Raw genomic sequence first — 20,713 nt, 5'->3', positions numbered from 1 at the left:
GTATTTTTCAATACATGTAAGTCAACTTGTAGTTTCATTATAGGAGTTTCTCATATATCACCCTCTATGGTATGTGCATAGCCCATGGGTGCTAATTTCTTGCAAGAACTATTTATGGTGCAAAGATACAGCAAATTGTGTTTGCATGCATAGAACTACCTCCCATTTAAGGCACTTTTCTTTCTGTTTTCCTGCCAGTCTTTTAAGACTGAGCTTGTAAAGATGTTTCAAAACACATCACATAAAGATACTGATGGTAAAGAAGAAAAATAATAGATGTTACTCCCTTCTGTGTTCTCTCCTTCCTCTATGCTTCACAAAAGGGTAAAAGGAGATTATTTGAAATGGTAGAATGAGAAGTATCTTCTGAATGATTATCTGAAACCAAGTTTTCGAGAGTTTAAAGTTTATACTGTATTAGAAATAATACAATGTTTACCACCCTGAGTGGATTCTGTCAGTATTAGCAATTTCCATGTGTATTGAAGTAGCCTGGTGTAAAGCAACACCACTGGAATACTTTATGAACTGTGTGGTTCTGAATCAAAATTTCAGAGCATCCTGGGCAGATACTTTGTGTGATGTTGAACTGACTGTGATGTTGTGTTTAAGTGACTTTCTAGGGAGACGTTTTTTGGTAAGATTTTTTTCCCCACTGCCCACAAACAGTGCCCAAATGTGAAAAGCAGGATTTAGTTTGTTCAGATCTGTTTTGAACCGCCTTGCACAGTCAAGTGATACATTCAACTGTCACTTGTCTTTAATAGTGAGAGCTCTCAAAGCCAGCAGGAACTCTCCTGACCCTCTCCTCTGCTGCACTGCTGTGTTTTAGAAAGCAAGTTTAAATAATGAAACTGAGTAAATAAATCTTTATGGATAATGCCACACAGAACTTAGGATTTCTTCCTCAGTACAGTCTTCCATCTTCTGCTTTCTGCTTGTTCTTTGGTTGCTTGATTTATGGAATAAATTCTTTAGGGACTTGCTAAGTACTGCTTTTTAAACACTGTGTTCATCTATGTACCTGAACAAAATGCAAATGTACAAAACATCCAACCTCTAAATTATGTTACAAACCAAGTAAAAATATTTGAGATGTTATGTTTAATAAGAAAAAGATCTATTTTTCTGGTTAGATTATTGTAGGGGTTTTTTTCAACATGGCCTGTATTTGAAATCTATCTGAAAACTGCAGTAGCCTCAGATTATAGCATCCCACCTGCTCTTTGCTGCATGAGAACGTTTAGCTGTCATTAAACAAGCAGGCAGCCCATTGCAAATTCCTGCTGTGAGAGTTCAGCTTGACTTCTCACTGAATTAGGGTGAAGGTACTTGAGCAACCCTCTCTTAAAAGCTTTTTTAAAAATTGCAATCAGATTATTTTTCCAAACTAACTGTCCTGTCATCTGACTGTGGTGAACTAGTGTAAGGTTGCTGAATTAAGAGATCTTCTCTGAAAATCCTGTGTATACATACATCTATGATGCATATATAATGATGTCAAATAATTTCTGTGTTTAGGTTTACAGGAGGTAGTTAATTTTTGAAGTATTCATAACATATCAAAACGAGTGTATTGGAAGTTCTTAAATTAGAGTGTAGATTTGCATAAAAGAACGTTAAATTTTGTGCATTGTTAGAAAAAAATGTTATTAAAGAAATACTGAGTTGCAGCTCATGTAATTTAGGGAGAAGTTACATGGAATTTCTGCAACTCTGCTTTTCCTCAAAGATGAATGCGTCCATTACCACAAATTGCTGTGGTGTTTTATAACAATAGATAAAGATAGAAGCTTTTCTTAAGACTATTTCTTACTATCTTTTGCTTGATAATGCTTGTGGCTTTGGTGGGAAGATGTTTATAACGCTTGAAGTGAGCTGGCAAAGTCATGAGGAATGTTGTGTTGCTGGACTTCCATGGGCTGTTGAAGTAAGAGGTTTCCCTTTGCTTGCTTGCTCAGCCCCAAAGTGGGGCAGGGGCCAATACAAAACCAAAACAAGTGCAAAACCAAAACAAATGCTTTTTCAAAAGAATGGTACTGAAAGTAAAGCACTCCATCATTTTTAAGTAAAATTTCAGATGTAGATGTGTCTTTATACAATGAAGCAAAGAAATTGAATTAAATTACCTCCTATTTAAGTGCCACAATTGCTTGTGACATCAGGTTTTATACAGCAAGCAAGTTGTTCAGCCTTGGAGATGTAGTTGTGGGATTTCATTCCACTTGCACTGATAGCTAGGATTAGTTGTTAGCTGTTCCTTTCTGTAAGGCACGGGCGGGTTCCTGATCCTGGATGTCAGAAGGATTGTTTAGCAGCTTGTGGTAGCTCTCGGCTTCGTTCGCAGAGCAGTTTTGCCGAGCAGCGAGCTGGAGCACAGGAGAAGGGGAGGGACGCAGGGCGCTCCATGCCGAGGCACAGCCAGCGCTCAGCGTTCCGCCTCGCCATGTTCAGAGCTCCCTGACAGCCAATTTCTGCCTCAGCCTCGGCGGCGAGTGCGGGCCGGGCCGGGCCGGGCGCAGGTCGTGCCTCTGGAGCCCCCTGCAGGCCGAGGCCGCCGACGCAGGGCCCGGCCGGGCACAGCCGGGCCTGGCGGTGGCCCCGGGTGGGCCGCGCCGGGCACAGCCGGGCGTGGAGGGAGCTCCGGGCCGGGCACAGCCGGGCCTGGAGGGAGCCCCGGGCCGGGCACAGCCGGGCCTGGAGGGAGCCCCGGGCCGGGCACAGCCGGGCGTGGAGAGAGCTCCGGGCCGGGCACAGCCGGGCGTGGAGAGAGCCCCGGCCGGGCCGGGCCGGCAGAGGGACCCGCAGGGACCCCGCAGCTGCGCACGGCCATCGGCCCGGCCCGCTGCAGTCGGTGCGCAGCGATCTGTGCTTCAGGTAGTCTTGTGCGAGTTTCAGTAACAGCCGTGCTGATTTATCTCAGGGTTTAAAACTCTTTTAAGGTCTGCATGGGTTTCTAGGTTGGATAGGTTTTTAGCACGTTTTGTGGTGATTATCTGGCTTCTGATAGGAGAGTTTATTGCCTCAGGATAATAAACATGTTTGTTTACTTCTTAATGCAGATATGGGTGGTTAAGGCCTTCCTATAGGGGCTTTCAAACTTTAATTGCTTTATATTTCCAGAAAAATAATAAAACTTTCTGAACTTGAGCAATATCCTATCAAAGTTAAATTTGAATGGTTTTGAAACAAATTTCAAACTTCCTCTAAGAAATTATTTTGGGATTGATTGTGAAAAATGGGATATGCAACACTTTGTCCCTTGTTCTTCCAATTCCAAGAAAATACTTGTTTAATAACTTAAATATCTCATAACATTCAATATTTTCAACTTGAACATTGAATAAATTCATTACTATTTAGAGAACTACTGAACAGAAAAGTCCTGGCTGCAGTTTCTTATTTTAAAAAAATTGCTATTTTTTTACTCATATCTGCCACAGCTAACTGGAGTTTTTTTGCAGGAAAAAAAAAAAGAGCCCAAATCGGCAACAAAATCCTCAACAACTATCCCTCAACCTTGTAATACTGCAAGGTGAAAGTAGTGGATAGCAATTAATATCCATTTAATTAGTATTTACTGTTTATTCACTATCCCTTCAAACTCTTACCTTGGTTATAGCAACGTGAATGTTAAATGTGCAGTTAAAGACAAACCCTTTGAAAAGGAAAACCACCAAACTATTTTACCTCTTGTGTGGATTAGCAAATTAATTTGCATAAAACATCATCCTTTGGATATTGGCAGGAGGCATTGCCTATAAAATTTAGTCTACTGGGTTATTTTAAATTGCCTTCCATACAGCTCATCTGCTCCATCTCTGCTGAGCAGCAAGCTTAGTGGCTGGTTAACACAGAAGGCTATCCTTCCAGGATTTTAAAATAAATTAACATTTACTTAGCTGATGAATTACATGGAGGACAGTATAATAAGCATTGTGTTTCCCCTGAAAACAGCCAGGTTTCTTTCTTACAGCTTGAAATCTTGTCTATTCTGACAGCTACATTATGCAGCATATTCAGTGCATGGCTTAGCAATGGTCCTAAGTCTGGCTTTGCTATAGTTAATCATTGTAAATGTTTGGCTTTAGAATAAGTTATATTTGGAATCCAGAGATGTATAGTTTTTTTTCCTGAATTTTTGCTGGACAAACAGCTCAAAATTACTATGTATATTTTAGATAGCAACAGGTTGTTCTGTATCAGTTCCAGTGTGTCTCTCCTGTTCAGGTTCCCGTTTTCTTAGAACTGATAAGAACTTTATCACTTGTGAAACTTCTGTTCCTCTTTGAACATGGTTGAAATTGATAAGACGTTCCAGCCTTGGACAGTGTGGGATGGAAAGGAGAGAGTTCTAGGACAGTTGCCTTTGCCTTATTTCCAAAGCTAGAAGGTTAACCTAGCCCCATAGAAAATAATGGAAGTTGGTAAGAACAAAATATCTGGGTTCCCCATGGAAAGCAGGCTTGGGCTCTGACCATGTTACTGTTTTTTTCAACAAGACTGAAGCTAGCTCTCCATAAGGAGATACTTGATACTTGGGTTTGCACATCACAGTTGCTTTTGTTGGTGAAAGAGGAGCTTTAATTTCTAGTAGCAAGTAATTTAAAGAGATTTGGTGTTTTTTGTGTTAGAACATCTAAAATAACAAAACCGATCGAAGGCATTAACCTTTTTAAAGCATTTTGATATTTCAGTTTTGTGGAATATGTTTGACTAGAGAATGGCTCATCTGTTGAGACAGTTATGTAACTATCTTTCATATGGTATAACATTCAGTAATCTGTGGAAATTGTGTTTATTTTTTATAAATTCAAGTGATGAATTACATATGCTTATGGTGTATTTACTTTGTGACTCTGACAAATGGAACAAAAATGTATTTCACATAAAAGTTTGTTTTCAGGGAGAATGTGAATGTGGTTCATTCACAAAATCTCTTAGCGTTAAAATCATCTTTGAAAATATTCTCTTACAGGTAGCTTCATTTATTTTTAGGTCAGTATTTCACTCTGCATCAGCTTTCATAATCTCTTTACATACTTTAGGAACAGGCAGTTTATTGTTTTTGACACACACTACAGGGTCATGAGTGGAAACAATTCGGGCTACAAAAGTGCATGTCAGTTCAGTGTTCCTCTGCTGACGGCATGTCTGTCTGAAATCAAGTTTAAAAAATTGGTCCTGTCTCCAGCTGACTTGTTTTGTCAGGCTGAGTCATAAGATTAACCCTTGACTTGTCACCAAGGAAAAATGGAGTAAACAACGGTACCCTGTACAGCACCACTTATCCAGCTATGATTCATTTCACTGTAACATGATTCTCTTAAGAAAACAAATTTCAGAGCAGCTGTTGCTTGGCTTAAATGAGGATTAGAAAAATTGCAACCACAAAAAAACTTGCTTTGGACTTCAGGAGCTTTTGGAATAGTTACCTGGTAGCAGTTCCTGCACATGCAGAGTTATTGCTAACAACATACCATTTTTTTCAGCAGTCTTTCAAATTCTTCCATTTTAGGTTCATATTTTATCCTGGTGAAAGTAAACTTATGTAGTTTCAAGTTTGATATGCTGATGGAGTTATGGCCTGATCCTGTATGGTCAATCAATGTACCAAATGTGAGAAACAATGTTTTCATACAGTAAATGTAGAGCAGATACAGTGATGTGTTTCAAGCATTGGGCACTCAAGATTTTATTCCCAATGATGTAACTGAGTGTAGGACAAATAATTTCCTTTTCAATAAAATGCAATTGTTATCCTTTTGTTTTGTGGGGAAGCAAGCCAGGAGCAAATGCATTTAGTGACTCATTATGGAGGGACCAGTTTGTCTACAAACAGACGTTTGCAGTGGCGTTCCTCAGTTTTATTGATCATATTGTTGCTTTTGTCTTACCCATGTGCTGGTGAACAAGGTTAATGATTTACTTCTACTGATAAATGTTAATAGTGTTAGTAAACATTACTAGTTAATATTACCTATGTATTTTTTGTTACACTGCTCTCTACGAGTATAGGGCAGCTCCCACCAATGCTACACAGTCAAGTTAGGTTTCTCTGCTTGATGTTTTTAGCATTTTTCCAGTTGCTTATAGATAGGTGGATAATGGTTATTATTTGAAGGGGGTTGATCATGCTCTTCATCTCTAATACAACTATTTTGAAAACTGGGCACGTGTGCATGGAGGTGCAGTAGCAATTACAACTATGTTGGTGATAGTCTTCAAAGAATTGACTGCAGTTACCCTGGAAGTACTTCTAATGTTTCAAAAGTTTGCATGCTAAAATTACTTTTTTAAAGGGTTCTCTTACTACTTCAAGTCTGTAAGCTAAAGTGTCTTTTCCAACTTCTCTAAGTTGTACATTTTTCTGAAGTAGTGTTTTTAATCTAGTGCACTATAAGAAGTAGCACATGCAAAGATCTGAAGATCTTTTAGCAAGTCTCATCTGTAGAGTCCTGAACATTAGTGAGAAGCTTTAAGGAATGGCATTGTTAGCTGCAAATCAAAGGTTCTTAGGGGACTCTCTGGGGACTGAAATGGGTCTTTGTGGTCCCTAGGGAAGGAGGAAGCCGCCAGTCACTCTGCAGACCTGGCAATTTAATAGTCTGCACTATAGTGATGTTCTTTTTGCAGCTGCTGCTGCTACGCCTTTTGTATTGGAGAGGAGTTTGGTTCAGATATCATTAGCTTTGCTGCATAGTTAAACAGTTCTGGATGTGTAGTTTGACTTGCAGTAAAAATGCAAGTGTTCTTCAGCAGATGGAAACTTCAGGATGTATTTGCCAACATATTCTGAGCGCAGTAGTCTAATTGACTGGAAGAGTTCACTGAAAAAGCATTTGAAGCTTGAGATGGGAATATTTTTTGTCAGCGTGTATATATTCTGTATATTTATAGACACTACAGTAGTTATGTCCTGAGATAATGGACATTACGCAGAGATTTTTATCTGATTGTAGTATTCAGCTGCAGTCAGTTTATCACCCTTGTGGATCTTTTTAGTTCAGAGGGTTTCACTGACACACGAGGTGCTTGGCAGAATGAACCAGACTTCTGCAACTTGCTTTCTCTCCCTGTAAATGGCTGAATTGAACTTTACCCATTTTTTTCCTTATCCTGAAATATTTTCCTGCTTTTGTCAGGAGGAAGGCAGGGAGAATTCACAGCATTGGCAGTAGACACAACTGGAGGTGGAGAAACGTGGTTGTGCGTTAACCTTTTTTTCCCTGGATTGAAGTCGGTATCTGACTTAGCAGAAGCTCAGTTAATAACCAGTTGTGTTCACTTGTAGAAAATAAAAAAAATGTATGCCCCATTAAGAGTTAATGTTAGTTAATGCCCCTGCTCAGTGAAGAAAGCAAAAAGGCCTAGCAGGCATTGATAGTGTGCAGATATTGAGGGATCTCTGTGCTGGAAGTTGCAGTCTGTTTGCTGTATTGAATAATTCACAATTTTGTGATGTGACAAAGTTGCTGAGGTCCTCTCCCCTTCTCTGCCCTGTCTTGTATGGGCACGTATGTGTGCTTTATTCATACAAAACTGTATTATACAATATAAAGGGACCTTGGACTTGTGTTTCCAAGAGAATCCTTCCTTATAGGTTGTATACCCCATCTTAAAGATGGATTTTGGATGATTCCATACAGTGAAAATATTTACATGATTGATTTTTTTTTTTTTAACCCAAGCACCTTTTATAGGTGTTGTCTGTGTCAGGGTCACTCCCTGCCCCATCCTGCCCTGCTCGGAGGGGCCCGGGAGCGCGGGGTGCTCGGGCTGTCCCCTGGGACTCGCTCCCAGCAGCTCCCCGCGCCTTTGGGAAACGTTTGCCAAAGTTGGAAACAACTTTAGACAGAGCCAGATGGCCGTGTGGCTGGAGCTGCATCGAGCAGCGTCTGCACGGCCACAAGTGCTCTAATTTAATTAAAACAAAAAGCAGACGATTATCTTAGGGCTCAGGACGTGCCCATGTGCGGGTTCCCTGCGGCCCCCGCCGCGTAGGCTGCGTGTGCCGAGCCCTCAGCGCCCGCGGGCCCGTGCGCGCCTCCTCCCGGGGCCGGGGCCGGGGCGCGGAGCGGGGGCTGGCGCGCCCCCCGCGCCCAACCCCCGCGCCGGCCGGAGATGGTTCAGTCCTGCTTTGCATAAGCCGCCTTTGAGCGCTCCATGTGCGCGGCGGCGGGTGGATGCCGTGGGGAGCGGGAGGCGGCGCGCTGAGCCCGGCCCGCGCCAGCCGCGCCATGTACTGCGCCTACCCCGTGCCCGGCGTGGGCAGCAGCTCCCTCATGTACTACTACAACGGCAAGACGGTGAGGGGCCGCCTTTGTCCGGGGCTGCCGGGCAGGGCTCGCGCAAGTTCGCTCCGGGGCCCCGCCAGCCCGGCCGCGCTGGGGCGGGAGCTCCCCGGGGGCGCACGGCGGGTCGGGCTCTGAGGGGAGCGGGCTGGGGCGGGGGACTGCTTTGTGCCACGGGGGACGGGCGGCCGCGCAAGACCCGCCGAAGTTTGTGTTCCTGCGTGCCCGCGCCTTTTCTTTGGGGGTTGCAGGTTTGGCCGGGGTTGTTTGGGGTTTGTTTTTAGGCAGGGCCCTCCCCGGGCGCTGCGGGCTGCCTTGTGCAGCGCTCCCGGCTCCAGCGGCCCGAGCCCCGCGCAGCGCCGCGCACCGGGCCGGCCGCCAGCGCTGCCCTGCCCGCGCCGCGCGCTCGCCGCGGGACTTCGGAATCATCAAATGTTCCTGCAAAGGCGGGTGGGGGGGAATGCGGATTCCGGGGGGGGGAAATCTCTGTGGATTGAACTTAGTGGAAGTTGGACGAGGTATTTCTGTTTCGTGGTAGATAGTTCTGTTTTTTAAATTAGAGCACCAGTTCTGATTTTTGTGTGTGAGAATTAGCATACGATGGTAAATTAACAACCGTGTGTTTCTTCCAGTCTGTTTATGTTGTATGTGGTTTTGGCTTTCTTCTGTTATAAAAATAGTATTAAGTAGGAAAAGGGGAGATGCTGATACTGATCTTTTTTTGTGGCTTTTTTTTGTTTTGTTTTGTTTCTTTATTGCTGGTCCACCTCCCGTGGGCCTGTGTGAGTTTTGCTTTCATTAGTAAACTTTTTTTTGCCAAGATTTTTGTTCAATGGTAATTAAAATACGAATCTTTATAGTCATAAAATGCGCTGTGTACAAGCTTCTTGAATAACAGCAAAGACACTGGAGGAGAGGTTGAGGAATCAGTAAAATCGCTTGGTCTCTATTTCATTTCCTTTAGTATAAATGCCAGCTGTCTTTCAAATATGAAATGATTTTTCTTTCATGTCTGCTCCTAGGCTAAAACAATCTGTTTGAAGTTTTATGTGAAGATATATATAAGACTTAAGTAAAATTAACTATACAATACCCCTGAAGCAAAGGGAATATAACTTGCATGGAGTTTTGATTTTATTCTTTCTAGAGCACAGATCACTCTATTACAACATTTCTCTTTGTTCTTGTAGCAGGAAAAAAGGCTTTGATCTTATTAAGTATTTCCAGGCATATAGTAGATGGAAGTGCTGGTACTGTAGGAGGGCATGGTTGAAAATTGATAGCATGTGCCTGTTATGGGTCAGAGGTGACCTTTATGAGCTTGAAAACTTAGTAAATAGATGACAAATCATATGATCATCCTATATCATGTTGCCCAAGGTTTTATTTAATTTTTTTTTTTAAAAACGTCTTAGTGACTTTTACCACTGTTTCTCCTAGGAATATTGCGTGTTTTCCTAAATTACTAATTTAAATATACATAAGGAGGTTATGTGGAGTTGTGGGATTGGTTTTTGTGTTAGTTTTTGAAGCACGCCTCTTGGTGTGTATGCCAAATCTTTGTATGAACCTTTCTACAGTGAGAGAACAGCACATACCCTAATTTTGATGTCTTAGTGCTTTATTTGTATTGTCTGATAAATTAGTGGTTGCTAGCATGAAGCTCATTATTCAAGTTGGAGATTTTTATTTAGATCATCATGTATAGATTTTGGGTGCTGGCATTCCTCGATACCTGCTAATGTATATAAAATCTGATTTATTTACTCACAAAATAAGTGAGAAATCACATTGATTAAAAATATTTTCTTCTTTTCATTTTCTTTAATTTGTAAGCCAAAACAAAGCTTAATATTATGCTTAAAACGAAGCATATGAGCAGCCCAATAGAAGATTCGGTGAGGACTGACATATGTATTAAAGCCTGAAATATAAATCAGAGGCTTTTACTGTTAGAAGAAGTTCAGTTTTTTAAATCTCTTTGTTTTAGGAAGGACCCATCAAAGTAAAAAGTAGTGGTTTAATAGAAATCCCTTGCTGAGGACTGAAATTTTACTGTTATGTGTGATAGGTGCTATAGGAAAAAAATATGTATTTCAAGAATCCCCTTTAAATCAAAAAGAAAAAAGACCTAATCTGTTTCATAAAGAAAATAAAGCACTTGCACTGTACTAGACGTAGCCTATTTTTTTTGTTGTTGTGTTTGGGATTTTTTTGTTTCTTTTTTTGCCCTTCACCTGTTGACATACAGAAAATACTCTCAGTTTAAGGAAAGCTTACAACATTTTCGTATAGAGCTTTCAGGAAAAAAATTTAAAACTGTACTTAAAAATTGTTTCTATCAATAAGGTTTTATCTTCTCTTTCACTCAAGAGCCATGCTGCAGACCTCAGCCCCCCAAATATTCCAAATACCTAATCTCCATTAAAAATAAACCTGCAGAAATGTTTAGGTAGAGATAACAGCACAAATGTAAATTATGTCTTCTTATGGTTTTTGTTTTTTGGTTTTTGTTTTTTTAAGCTAATGCACAATTAAGCAAACTTTGTCATTCACTGTGGCCTTTTCATTTAGATTTTAGGAAGTGCAACAGTACCGAAATGATATTTATAGAAGTCTGATACCATCTTTGTGTTTAAAAGTAAAATAGACTTGCATGATTCCACTCTTTTCAGTTCACCTACAAGTATAGAAATAAGTTAGTTATTTTCTAAATGTACTGTAGAAATATTTAAGTATAGATGACAATGCAGTAATGTGTCAGTTATCACCAAAATAAATAATTTTTGCAAAAAGATAATTTTATATCACCTATTACTGCTATTTAATATGGGAACAGATTTGTGAGTATATTCAGTTTATTGTTTTATTTTGTTCATTTTATGGGTTGATTTAATATACCAGTCTATGTACAAGTATATTTTATTATTAAATAAATATTTATTTTTCTCATCATAGGCTGAGATTGAGCCCTTCTCCAAGGTGGAGAACCTGCATCTTTTACAGTAGATTTCTCCAATGCCTATTTAAAAAGGACCAAAAAAAGTCAGGAGATTTAGGTATTTTGCATATACACAGTGTGTTGTTATTTGCTTTTTGGTGAGCTAGCCTATATTGGAATATTTTTTGAGAAAATACTCTTTTCCTTGAGAATTTTGAGAGTGTAAGAAGCTTTTCATAAACATGTTGCTGATGAGCACATGTGTAGAGATGAACCAATGCACGGCGTGTGGGGAGAGCTGGGTGTATTTGGGGGTTTTTAGGGCAGCAGTTGCCGGTCCCGCGGCCGTCCCTGAGCGCTGGGGCAGAGCGCGCGTTGATAATCCTGTGTGATGCTCAGCTGGCACGGCAGCGTGCCTGGCTCTGCCTGTTCTGCACTCAGGAATGGACCTAGGCTTCCAACGTCCATGGAAAATGGTTTTGGTTTGTAAATTTTGGAGCAACCAGGTGCTGAGATTCAATTTCGCTTTTATTAGTACTGGGCCAGCCCGTGCACAGGGAGGAAGGTACAATTAAAGCTGTTCTGTACCATATGCTGCCCACAGCAACTTACACAAGGTCAAAGCTAACATTTGTGAGTCAGGACAAATATAAGATCATCTGGAAAATCTCTAGGGGTACGCGGCTGTGGACATTGAATAAAGAGAGGCAGTAAACACTGGTCAGCTGGATTTTTATTTCTTTCTGTTTTTTGCTCTTTTTTTTCCCCTCTGCATCCCACTGAAAAACGATGAGTTACAATTCATCAGCCCAAGAGAGTTTTCCCTGCTCCACTCCATTGGGTTGAACTGCCAGTCTGCTAAGCAGTGGTCCCCTGCCAGAAGGGCGTCTTGTCTGCAGCAAGCTTTATCAGTGCTTTGAAGTGAAGGTTCTGTCCATTTCCTTGGACACATGACGGCAGCCAGGGAAGGGCTCAGGTGCTGCATGGGCAGTTGTGGGTTTCTCAGAAGGCGAGCACCAAGGAGGAACACGCCCCGTTTGCTCCCTGCCTTGGCTCCCTTTAGCACGTGCACAGCAAGGTCCGCCTGGAGAAATACAAAGTCTGTGCTGGAGGTGCAGGACCAGAGAGTGGCTTCAGAGAACGGAGGGACAAACAGAAAAGATGGCCTGTGTCCCTGCTGCGTGTTTCTGGGGGCACTGCTGGTGCTGGGGACTCCTCCCGCAGCTCGAGCAGCCTTCTGAAGTACGGGGAACAGGTTAAGAAACAGGCAGAGTAATTTCAAGTGTTCTGGTTTTCGTTTCCTGAAAATCTGAATTCAATCAGGAATTTTTGAAGACATAGATGCATGTGTCCCTTAGTGACAGCATGATTTGAAGAGTGTGGTGAAGAGATTTTGCTTAGGAAATAAAATATAAAAAGAATCTTCAAGCACTATATAAACACATATTTCTTCCTAATGTTGTTTTTGCTGCCTTACCTTCTTTTTCTTTCCCTCTCTAGTTCACACTACAATAAAAATAAAAACTATTACTACTAATAATAAAAAAGCAAACCAGGCCAAGAGGTTTCTCTGTACTGAATTTGAAATTTTTGCTAAGTTTGTCTCTTGCTTTTTAACATTACTTTAAAATTGTCTTTCCCTAGGGAAGAAGCTGGGAAGTGCCTGTGCTATGTATCATTACAGTGGGATTCTGCATTTCAAAAATACCCAAATAGGCATGTACAGCATGCCTAAACTGCATAAACATTTATTTAAGATGGAATTCAGTTTAGCTACTCTAAGAAGTTTGAATTTTATACCATCCTTAAAAAATACAGTTTGATTTGTGGACAGGACTGTTCTCTTAAAGGAGTCTTGTATTTTCATTTTGGATGGTGAGAAGGGTTTTTATATACATGAACCTTTACACCCGGTATTGGAAACAAAAGTACGTTTGAGGATGTGCTGATATTGACTTAGTACACTAGGGCTCTTCATTTTATCATCTTGCTTAAATATTAGTTAGACAAGAATTCAGACTGTCAATCTTGGGTTTGGTTGGGTTTTTTTGTTGGTTTTTTTTTTGAACCTTCTGTCTTGCTGTAAAGAGGAACATAGAAAACTCTAGTTAATATTCTACATTCCTGAAGTTTTAGTATATGATTTTGTCAGAAATACAGTAAACATGAAAACTAGTTTCCTTTTCTTAGAACTGCCTTTCAGCAAAATTAGCTTTTGCTGCAAAACCTGCAGATAATAGTCTGTAAAGTTCTGCCACATGTACAAATCATTCATCAGTGCGCACTTGCATGACTGATGCTGATGGAATGCAGATAGGCTACTTAGCAGAGTTTACAAGCTACAGAATAGGTTATTCATCTTTACTGGTTTCAAAAAATTCTGTCTCAAGCAGCTTGACAAATATTTTCCTGAACTTCCAAGAATTGCTAATAACTATGCTTAAATGAGTAACATAATTCCTAATTTCATAAACAGTGTGTGTGATGGGAGCCTTGGTCTTGAGATAGCATGAGCTCATCGGAAGTAAGTTTGGTTGATTCACTGCTGGTTTTTTATTCTGCTTTTAACATTAATATTAAACACTGATAAATATTTAAGAATTTGAAACAGGAAAATTCCCTGAGAGGATGGATGCCAACAGGACTCCAAGTGTTATATTTATTAAATGCATTTATAGAACAAGACTTGGAAGTTTTACATAGCATAAAATTTGGTAAACCCAGATCTTCAAATTACTGTTGAAGTTATTGGCACTTGTATTATTAAACAGAAGCAACAGTGAGTAATATTTGAAATGTTTTAGCTATATTCCATCCATACAGGTTTCATGGTCATGTTCATTACCTGTGGTCATCACCAAGGCAGATTTCAGAACTGGGATGATGTTTTTGTTTTGGTTAAACAAATCAAACAAATTTCTAAAAAAACCCAAATCAAAAATCTGATGTCATACATCTAATGTCTCTCAGCTCTGAAGTCAGGCCGCACCACTATCCCAGATAAAGAAATCTGAGTTGTCATCCTTCTTTTCCTGCTGGAGAGATGTAAACCAATTCAGGGTGCTGGAGAGACTGATGTGGGTCTGACTTGACATCCTCTGCAACCCGTTTGTCCTGCTTGCCCCAGCAGAGGCTTTCAGCCCTTCAGGAGCACTGCAGCATTAGGATTGATGTATATATTAGCACAGCTCCAAAAAAGTCGAGTCCAAGACTTGATAAGTCGTGTAAAAAAATTGGTTTTGGCTTGCGTTTATCGGAAGGGAATTTCCCATTCATAATGGGAGAGCGTTTTGCTTGTCAGCATGGAGGCACGCTCGGTGCCTGTGGGCACAGTGCTTTTGAGGGGATTAAAGATGGGCTCCTCTTCTACCTGCTGGAGACAGCCCTCTTCAAGGAGACTGCAAACAGGCTGACCTTTTAACAGTATTCCTTCCTTGTCTTAGCGGGAATGTCAGCCAGGAAAAACTGGTTTGATGCCTCCTGGATGTCAGTGTTATCAGTTTAATAGCTAAAAGAGGCCGTCTTGAGCAGCCACGTCATATTTTTAACTGCCTTACTCAGCTGTTGCAGAAGAGAAAGCCCTTTGAGTAGGACACCAAGTCCTACTGGGGAGCCGCTGCACAGCCATGCCAGCAGCCACGGCCTACGTTTGGCTGGGGAGGGGTCCCACTGCTTTTGGGCCTTTCAGAGTGAACTGGCCGCTTGCCCTGATGCATTCCCCACTCAAAAATAAAATTTCATCCTTTTTGTCACTTTCTTATTTAAAACCTTTGTATTTTGCATCTCATAGACTTTGGGTTAATTTTAGTAAAATTTCTCCTTTGCTTTTAAATTTTGTTTGTAGTAACGCAGCACAAAAATTATGATTAGGTCATTAACCAGAAAAAATCCGGCGCTCATCTGCAGGTGATCAGATGACATCAGAGGCCTGGTTTTAATTTGTGGGTAGTTCTGATTGTAACTAAAAGAGACTCGTTCCTTTTGTGGAATTGGCTGGCTATTTCCCCACATCTGGAGTTAATGAAGTCTTTGAGACCACATCAGTTGTGTTTTGCCGCAAGAACCCTTTGATCTGAAAAATCTAGACTGGCACAAGTGCAGCTTCATAACATTGCAGCTATGTTTTTGCAAGCTATAGTTAAGATACCAAAACAAGCAGAAACTGTATGAAGTTATGTGTCTGTGCTAAGACTTTCATGTAGCTGTTTGGAAGGGCCTCTTTTACGTTTATATAATTCATAACATTTTTATTATGTTAATGGCTTGTACATACATATTTGTAAATTATACATTTGTAGGAGTTTTTAATTCCCCTTTTGAGATAGTGTTTAATCAGTTTTTATAAATCACCCAATTATGTAAAATGTTAAAATTTCGGTCTGAAGCTTGTATTTACAAATCTCACAGATAACGTTGCAGTTTAAAAGAAGTAGAATTCGTCACTGTAGGTGACTTCGCATTAATCAGTGTACATCTCCATGGCAGTGCTAAATGTCATAAAGCTTTGTTTCCACTGCTGTCCTGTGACAGTGATAGATTATCCATCAGCTATAGCATATGCTGTGTTATTCTGCACAACAGAGAACTTGTAAATTAAGCCCAGTTTTACCTAATATGTTTGCAGTCTTATGAGTGCGAGTATTTACAATTTGACAGAGTGACATTTCTGTTAAAATATGTCCTAGGCATGGAATATACATGCATTCATCATATAGAGTAAATACATATGTACTGCGAACATTGCTCAGGATGTATTGTCATTCTGTCACTCAGGTCTGGTAAGCATCTCTATTTTACGTCTATTCCATAAACTGAAAAATTTCGAGTAAAATATTGAGCAGCTTTCCGAAAAGCTTTCTTTCCGAAAAAAAATTTGTTTTCAATAAAAAACAACGGTAAGCAAGCATGTAACTTAAAGTTTTGAGTTTTCCACTTGACTCCTCCTAACCAGGTGTCTGTTTACCTGCTGCCCTTTTCATTCCAGGGCTCATCCCGACAGCTGTGCCCTGTGCCCTTGTCCCGGTTCCACCATTGTGGGATTGCAGGGATTTTGCTGCAATGGTGCCGCTGTGAGCGAGGCCGAGAGCGCAGTGCCTGGGCGCGGGTGATGTCAGAGGCGCTGGCTCAGGCACATCCCGGCCATTTGTTCCCACAACAGCAGGGCTGCAAAAGCGTTCGGCGGCGGGAGGAGGGGGATTGGGATGCAAATGGAGCGGGACTTGCCCACTTCACTATCCTCAATGTCCCTATCAGAACAGTCCGCCTCTGGGAGGACAATGGTTCTTTTTTTAGGGGAACTTAGGCTTTTTTGTTGGTTGGCTTGGTTTTCCTGGCCCTTCTCTTGCTTGGTAAACAACATCTCAGAAAGACCAGGGAGAGTTGTGAATGCTGTAGAAACATATGTGTGTCTGTACGTGCATAGGAGGGGATCAAAATAATCACTTTTGAATGTTAGGGCACAGTGCACTTTTGTAGTTGCATTATATAAGCTTTAAAGTTGTGAAATTATTAATCATATATGTGTTTATGAAGTCATCTGTATTTAACAAATAAGATAAACAGTTAAAAGTGCCACAGTTTTTACTTCATAGGAAAAAGATGCTCCAGTTTTGATGTTACATTTTTTATCTTTTTTGCTGTCGTATATGTTAATTTGCTTTTTATTTAATTTCTCTTCTAACACACCCTAATCATTGCAATATTCAGTATAGAACAACTACTTATGGGTAAAGTCCTCGACTCTGTGAATACTGGCCCTTGTTCATTTTACTGAACTTATTCCTGAATACACTTTATATTTCTTCTTAGAGTTGCTGCAGTGAAAGACTTTGAGTCATTATGTTTATTTGGCATCTTACGTTTTTAACTTGAAAAGAATATTTGTTGCATGAAGTTGAGAACAGGCATTCCACTGGTGTGTTAACACTAAAAAAACAATAGTATTGCTTTTCTTTAATGCTAGGCCAGTGTGAAAATTACGTGCTTGCTGTTGCAGTTGTAAGATTATTCCTGAGGACATGCATGCGTCTATTTCTGATGGCTCTCCAAAAGCGTACGAGTTTCTGAATGGATGATAAAACGGCTGCATCAAAACCTTTCAATTTGTCACTGGATGTGCTTTTCTTTCTGATTGTTGGGATGCCAGCTAATTAAATATTCAAATAGGCATACAGTTGTTTTAAAATAAAATTTGTTTGGGGCCCAGTTGTTTTATCTTGCTTTTTTATCTTGAGCAACAAGTCTGTGCGAGTCATGTACTTAGAAAGCAAAATCAGCATTCAGGCTTTTATCAGGCCACCTGGCTGAGTTGGCACACCAGAAAGTGTGTTGTTAGGATCATTCTACTGTAGTTCCTCTGTACTGTGGCAACTTGCTAAAAAGCAAATAAAACAAGGGCAACAAATGCTGCGGCTTGCTACACTGTTCTTTTTTTATTTGTGCTTTCTCTCTCTATATCTGTATGCTGTTGTGGTTTTTTTAATGCACGACACCCAGTTATTGCTAACCTGCTTTTATTGCCCTCCAATATGTAGGTGTATGCACCATCCCCGAGTTCTGATGATTTCAACAGAGAATCTCCAAGTTACCCATCTCCTAAGCCACCAAGCAGTATGTTTGCTAGCACTTTCTTTATGCAAGGTGGGTAAAATGTCACTTGTCCTTTAGGCAGAAATCTGCAGTCAGACACCGTTTTACTGGGTGAATGGAGAAGTGTAAAAGAGAGCATATTGTGCTAGAGCCTATGGTTAAGTTTTATATACTTTTGCAACAGTTAGATGAAGGGAACTGTCCGTTGATGTAAAGGTTTTCTCATGACATTAATTGCTGACTGAAATTTAAAGGGATTACACACAAGGCCAGATGGACAGAATTCCCATCCTTTGATTTGTAGGGGCTTCAGAGCAGCACACTGGAGCGATAGAGAAAAATGAGGTGGGGGCTTATTGACTCTTCTGGAATTTGACTGTACAATATCAGCTAACAGTCTTATGTTCTCAAATGCTTGTATATCCAGCATGCCAGAAAAAAGAGGGTTGCACTGAACGAAGCAAGAGCAGAATCCATTTCCTCAGCCTCACGTCACACAATTAGCTCGTGCTGCAGTCTGGTGAGGGTTTGGAGCACATTGAGAGCTCAGTGCCTCAGAACAGGAATTCACAGAGCACTTCACTTTGTGCTGCAGAAGGGAAGGGAAACAGCACTGACACACAGGCTGAGGCTTATGTAATGTAGTCATTTCAGCTACTTAAATCTGCTATTTTGAAATGGTTTTTTTATATTTTTGTGGTGCTAGGGTATCTTAGACTATAAATTGCTTGTTTTAGGTAAATAGATGTTTTGCAGTGTATGTTTAATGATGAGTTCTGTTTGGCTAAACTTCTTATCCCTCCACCTCCTTTTTTATTATTTCTTTCAGTCTGGACTTTTTATCAACACTCTTGATTTAAATCTGGCCTTGCTGAAGGTCTGTGTAATTAGCAGAAGTGCGTGGTATTTTCTCAGCTGTGGTTGGATTATATTTCAGCTATAAAGCCTCTGTTGTTTCTTTGGTTTTTTAAAAATAAATATAGCAACAGTGTGGTGGTATGAAAATAGAAGATGCAGTATAAACTGGTCACCATTTCCCCACTGATACTAGTCTCAATAACTGAATTCTGTATTTGTTTAAAATAATCTTGTAAAGGAACAGAGAAATTAGTATTCTTCATTAAATGTATTTTTCTTGTTTTCTTTCCTACTGAAAAAATACTACAAAAAAAGATGGGACCCACAATTCTTCTGACCTCTGGAGTTCATCCAATGGCATGAGCCAGCCTGGCTATGGTGGGATGCTTGGAGGCTCCTCTTCCCACATGTCCCAGTCCGGCAGTTACGGCAGCCTGCACACACACGACCGTTTGGTAAGACTCAGCTCACATTAATCTGTAGTTGTGTATGGAGATCTAACTGATGAGAATTAACTTCTCATTTGCTGCTCATGTATGTCAGTTAAAAACCCAGTTAGAAATCACAGACTTTGTGTATTATTAGATTTACGTGCTTTTAGTTATGTCTGTTGTATAAATAAAAATCTGTGGCTGTGTAATGGTCCATTCAGAGGTTGGATGAGTCCCTTTCTTCTGTAATAAAGAGCTGGGTGTTACATGTTTGGTATCTTAAAATATCAACATTTATTTAAGGACTACTTAATGTCTTATGTCTGCTTCTCTTCTCTCCAGAGCTATCCCCCACATTCAGTCTCACCTACAGATATAAATGCCAGTCTTCCTCCAATGTCCAGCTTCCATCGTGGCAGTACCAGCAGTTCACCTTATGTAGCTGCCTCACACACTCCACCTGTCAATGGATCAGATAATATTCTGGGTAAAATGTTCTTCCTGATTTTTTTTTTTCATTTTACAAGAAAATGAAATTTAGGGCTGCATGACGCACAAAATTAGTAAGATTTAATTTATGGCATGCTTGTAGATCAAGAAAAATTCACCACTGTGATATTTCTGTCCTCAGTGTGGCTGACATAAGGCAAATTGTTTTTCAGTCAGCTTAAGACTTTCCCATTTATTTGCTTTCAGAGTCAAGCCTGTGCTCAGGGACTGGATGGGTGTGACTTGATGGCCACTGTCCCTCCATAGTTCAGTACATGTGCGGGCCCATATAGGCGGTTCTGGCACTGAAGTTTGCAGAGCTGCTCTGGAGAAAGGCAGGAAGGCTGCTTCCAAGGGGAGGTTGATAAAGTGCATCGTAAATTCCTCTCTTAACAGTTTGAGAGATTACAGAGTAGCCAGTATGGTGGCTGGTTTAGCCTCCTCTGCTCACCTAGGAAGAAAGAAATAGAGGATGAGCATCTGTTCCTTGCACGTATTTGCTCCTCTTGAGATACGGCTGTAGAAGTTAAATGCTTGTAGATGCTCCCTGTTGGTTCGATAGGATTTGCACTTAGCTTCATTTTAAGGAAGTGGAATTTAGTTAGGGTGACTATGTTAGCTTTGATTTGGGAACATGTTTTAGACCAAGATCTTTAAACAGTTAGTGAATCTGCATGGGAAATTCAGGCTGGAAAATCCAAGTTTGTCACAAACTTGGAAACAGTGAGCGTTGCATTATTTAGATTTCTGATGTGAATGGCTTACATTCACATTCAATACATTTTTTGGCTTTAGAAGTTGATAATTGGAGAAAGAAGATTTACTTTTAAAGGGTCTGTCTTCTACAGCAAAGCAGATATTTCTGAGGATTCAGTTCCTCTCTGTGTTTCCAATTGGCAGGGCTTCAGACTTCCTCTTGGCTTAATGGTGTGTGGAGCAAAAGGGCACGCAAAGCTGCTGACATGCAACTGAGAGCAGGGGTGACAGAAAGCTTGGTGCATCAGAGCTTTTCAGGGACTTCTTAAACTAAAGATGAGAGCACAGCACAGGGAATTAGAGCAGGGGGAGCAAGGAGACACACAAGGAACTATTTTGTGAATTTGGCTTTAAGA

At 40.6% G+C, this 20,713-nt stretch overlaps 1 protein-coding gene across 10 annotated transcripts in view; it reads left to right on the top strand.

Moving 5' to 3' along the window:
• The window catches only part of TCF12 (transcription factor 12), a 161,717-nt gene that overhangs the window by 113,799 nt on the left and 27,205 nt on the right, over positions 1-20,713 (top strand). For 6 of the 10 annotated variants that reach the window (XM_066559088.1, XM_066559084.1, XM_066559086.1 and 3 more), the window contains exons 10-12: positions 17,769-17,874; positions 18,997-19,136; positions 19,455-19,599. In XM_066559088.1, the coding sequence (XP_066415185.1) occupies positions 17,769-17,874; positions 18,997-19,136; positions 19,455-19,599 (391 nt within the window). Of the gene's footprint in view, positions 1-2,788; positions 2,878-8,192; positions 8,310-17,768; positions 17,875-18,996; positions 19,137-19,454; positions 19,600-20,713 lie in introns of those variants that run through there. The other 4 variants (XM_066559092.1, XM_066559090.1, XM_066559089.1 and 1 more) reach the window with 2 other exon arrangements.

This window comes from Molothrus aeneus, chromosome 13 (assembly GCF_037042795.1).
Source record: "Molothrus aeneus isolate 106 chromosome 13, BPBGC_Maene_1.0, whole genome shotgun sequence".
Taxonomy (NCBI): Eukaryota; Metazoa; Chordata; class Aves; order Passeriformes; family Icteridae; genus Molothrus; species Molothrus aeneus.
Note: the sequence above shows the minus strand (reverse complement) of the source record. Positions and strands in the feature narration are given on the sequence as shown.